This window comes from Nanorana parkeri, unplaced genomic scaffold, assembly GCF_000935625.1.
Source record: "Nanorana parkeri isolate BGI_ZX_2015 unplaced genomic scaffold, ASM93562v1 scaffold1023, whole genome shotgun sequence".
NCBI classification, from domain to species: Eukaryota; Metazoa; Chordata; class Amphibia; order Anura; family Dicroglossidae; genus Nanorana; species Nanorana parkeri.
In genome coordinates, this window is record NW_017307291.1 from 155488 (window position 1) to 159326 (window position 3839).

Here is a 3839-nt window from a genome sequence, read left to right on the forward strand (position 1 = left end):
CCCATGTTACCCAAAGAATTGCTGCCTGAGGCCACCGCTTCAGACTGCCTCATTATAAGGACGGCCCTGGATACATGCATCCAACACACATGGGAGCTTTCATCAGCTGTTGTATCTTGGCAAGAGATTAGCAATACCAATCACAGCGGGGACTATAGTAAATATGTACTATATTTTGTGAAACATTGATCTGTATTTTACATTTTTAGTTGTCATTTTTAGTTGTCAGTAAAAGCCCCATGTGGAGCGATAGAGATGATATAGTGCGATGTGTGTCTACATGTAATGATCATGTTATTTTATATATCAGTGACAGCCCAAGACTGTGACTCTGGCACAAACGCAGAGATTTCCTACTTCATTCAAAGCTCAGAGTTTTCCATCACATCACAAGGAGTCATCCATTCCAGCCAGATACTTAACTATGAGCGAGCCAACCACATGTATGAATTTGTAGTAGTAGCTGTGGACAAGGGGAACCCCCCTCGTACTGGAACAGCATCTGTACGTCTACGCATGGCCAATGTCAATGATGAAGCCCCTGTCTTCTCCCAGACTGTGTAAGAACTTTCATACAGCTTTAACATATATAAAGTTATATTTCAGTTACAAGGCAGTGCAGACTCTGTGATGTAGAAAGTAAGACATTACTACCCAGCTTACAGTAGCCTTATTAATGTTTCCCAACTCTGTCCCACCCACATCTGTATGTTCCAGCTTCTCCTGCTGCATTCTCCATAATATAAAAATCCAAGAGGTAGAGCAGGATGTCTTGTAATGTCCACAGCACTTGTGCAGACCCAGGAACACAAATGCAAATATACCACTGTCACCAAGAGAAAAGTGAGGGAAATCTAAAAAGTTAGAGTTGCTTTCAGAGCAAGAGGTAAAGAGACATTTCCCAATAGGGACAAATGTTCTGGTGACAACTGTCCATGATTGAAATTCCCTTCACTTTCAGAAGATTTCCCCTCATTTCCTGTTGTGGGTCCAAAACAGGAAGTGAAGTAAAATCTCCTCAATAGGACACAGGCAGTAAGTAATAACCCGATAGGGCATTTAGCCCTTCCCTACTCTTTTCAAAACAAAAACAAAAAATTACTAAAGGCAAATAGGGTGTTCTCTTTGCAATAAAGGGTTAGTGAATGGGGTGCAGATTCACTTTGCAAAGTATACCCAATCACATGCAAGAAAAATAAAAGAAACTGTATTTTTGCTTGCACATGGCAAAAAGATGAAAGTCAGCAGAGCATCACTTATTCACTAAGCTAAGTTAAAATTCCCTTGCAAAGTATTTGCGTTTAGTGACTCAACCCCTTTAGGTTACATAGGAGCTGATCTACACTGAGTTGCCAGATTATTATGGCCACCTGACGTTTGTAGGCAAATTAGCTATAATTTCGCTCTGAAGTTGCTAGAGGGCCAGACCATTATAAATAAGGAAGCAGGTTGTTTACCACGACCGTGAAGGGATTTGTTTTCTGAAGATACGGGTAAACAACGCGATTTAACAGCCTTTGAACGTGGGATGATTGTTAATGCTCGGAGCCATGGAGCGAGTATCAGCAAAACAGCAGAATTAGTTAAATGTTCAAGGGCAGCTGCTGTTAAAGCGTTTAAAGACTCGACTGTCAGCCGAAAATCTGGGTCTGAACGTGCAAATTGTGACCGTCAGCGACTAGTCAATGTTAGGACAGAACGGAGAGTGGCAAGACAACTGAAGGGCAACAGTGCAGTGTCAGATTCCTCGTATCACCTTTAACATCTCGTGGAGTCAAGAGGCGGCCCAACGAAGTCATCTCTTGGAGTTATCTCGTGGCCCAACGAAGTACTGATGGGGTGGTCATAATAATCTAGCCACTCAGTGTATAAACCGTTCACATGGGGAAAAGAGTCACTGCACTACATGGCCCCTAGATGGAGCCGAGGAGCATAGGAAATTCCTGTGCTCATTTGCTCCATCTAGTGGCCATACAGCAGAGCTAATATGGTTTGCACAGTGAAGACCTGTGTGAGCAGTTTATAAATGTATAGTGTAAAATATATATGTGAGCGATGCTTTTTCTATTCAGATTTGCAGTTGTGCACAAGGTTGCCATAGTTTAGGCAGATAAAAAGGTGAACAACCCATTTCCTTACACTGCTCTTCTAATGAATTACGATTCTATAGAAATGTGCCTGTTTGCCACACAGGCTGATACCTGGTTTTGAATAGTTGTGTGTTGTTTAGTATAATCACTATATTTGTCTTTAACAGATATAACACTTTCCTGTCTGAAGATGCGGGGCCAAACACCTTAGTCGCCACAGTCCATGCTAAGGACCCAGATGGGGATGGAGTGTTGTACTTCATTGTTGAAGGGAATGAAGATGGCAACTTTCAACTGGACAGTGAAAAAGGTCAAACAACAAAAAATCAAAGTGCCTGAAAAGAGTACTGTTTGTATTACTCAGCTTCTATTGCCAGGGAATCTAGACTGGTTCTATTTCTGACTCTTTCATAAGACCTTTTCTTTTCCTTGTTAATTAGGCATCATTATATATGATTATAGTTTTCTTTTTTTTCTCATGATCTTTTTATAGGTATCTTAAGACTTCGTAGAATGCCTATGCCCAAGTTGACGAAAACTCAGTATGTGTTGAATATCTCTGCAGTGGATGATAATATTTCTGGGGGACCATCCTCATTAATCGGCTTCACTAAAGTCATTGTAGGAATAAATGATGTTAATAATAATAAGCCCATTTTCAGAGAGGTGAGTTAATTACTATGTAAAAGAGTTACTTCTGTAAACAAATATGGGGATTTGGGGACCAGTACAGCCATTAAAGGGTTAGTTCACCTTTAGGAACATTTCTAAAAATCTCCCATGATTGCAGCATGCTCAGCAGATTAGAAATCGCCTTTCAGCTTTTTTTTTTTTAAATGCTCTTTTTGCATGCCATACCTATAGGATGTGTGTGGCATAAACTCCTTTGTAGGCGACCCAGTGCACAGTGCACTTCCTCTCAGTAGCAGCTCAGCTCTGTGCTGTACGGCCAAGGAAATGCACTGCGCATACGCATGAATGAGCCACAGCGCTTGTTCCTTCTGTGTTGGGGATGCGCTTCTATCTGCGTGGTCCCTATAATGAACACAGCCTGAGGTGGTTGCCTCATGCAACATCTCATTGGGTCAGGTGGGGCCCCCTTTCCAGCCACAGTGTCCCAGTTGACTAAGAGTTTTTAGCAACCTGTGACACTCTGGCCAGCGTCCAACCCGGCTCACTGATGTCACTGGTTGCCAGGAGCTGAGCAGGATGTTCTGGCTGACATCCCGCCCAACTCCTAGCAACCAGTGACATCAGTGAGGTGGATGGGACAACAGACAGAGGTTCTAGATGTACAGATGGCTAAAAGGGGCAAAAAGAAAAGATTGCCATGACTCCGACCACCTATCCATCAGCAGAAACTGAGCGCCTTGTTTTTGGGTTTTGTTCCGGGGGTGAGGAAGTGTAAATACCTTCTGTTATAGGAGTTGAACCACCTCACCGTCTTTAGCCACATTACTAAAAATATCTCCCATTATTCCAGCATCCTTAGCAGATTACTAATCTCTGTTCAGCGTTTTTAAAATGCTCCTTTTGCATGCCATACCTACAGGCCGTGCACAGACCGAATGCAAAATCTCAATAGGATGTGCTGCGCCCAAACAAACTCAATGTAAAATGCAGCCTCAGAATTGTCATGCACACTGCACCATTGAAGGGAATTGTAATTATTATTATAGTATTATTATTATACAGGATTTATATAGCGCCAACAGTTTGTGCAGCGCTTTACAATATCTGATCTCCTCT

The 3839-nt window shown here is 42.2% G+C and overlaps 1 protein-coding gene across 1 annotated transcript in view; it reads left to right on the plus strand.

Annotated features, from left to right (window-relative positions):
- The window catches only part of LOC108795896 (neural-cadherin-like), a 71739-nt gene that overhangs the window by 21437 nt on the left and 46463 nt on the right, over positions 1-3839 (plus strand). The window contains exons 7-9 of the mRNA XM_018567225.1: positions 311-560; positions 2258-2400; positions 2584-2756. Of these exons, the coding sequence (XP_018422727.1) occupies positions 311-560; positions 2258-2400; positions 2584-2756 (566 nt within the window). The remainder of the gene's footprint in view (positions 1-310; positions 561-2257; positions 2401-2583; positions 2757-3839) is intronic.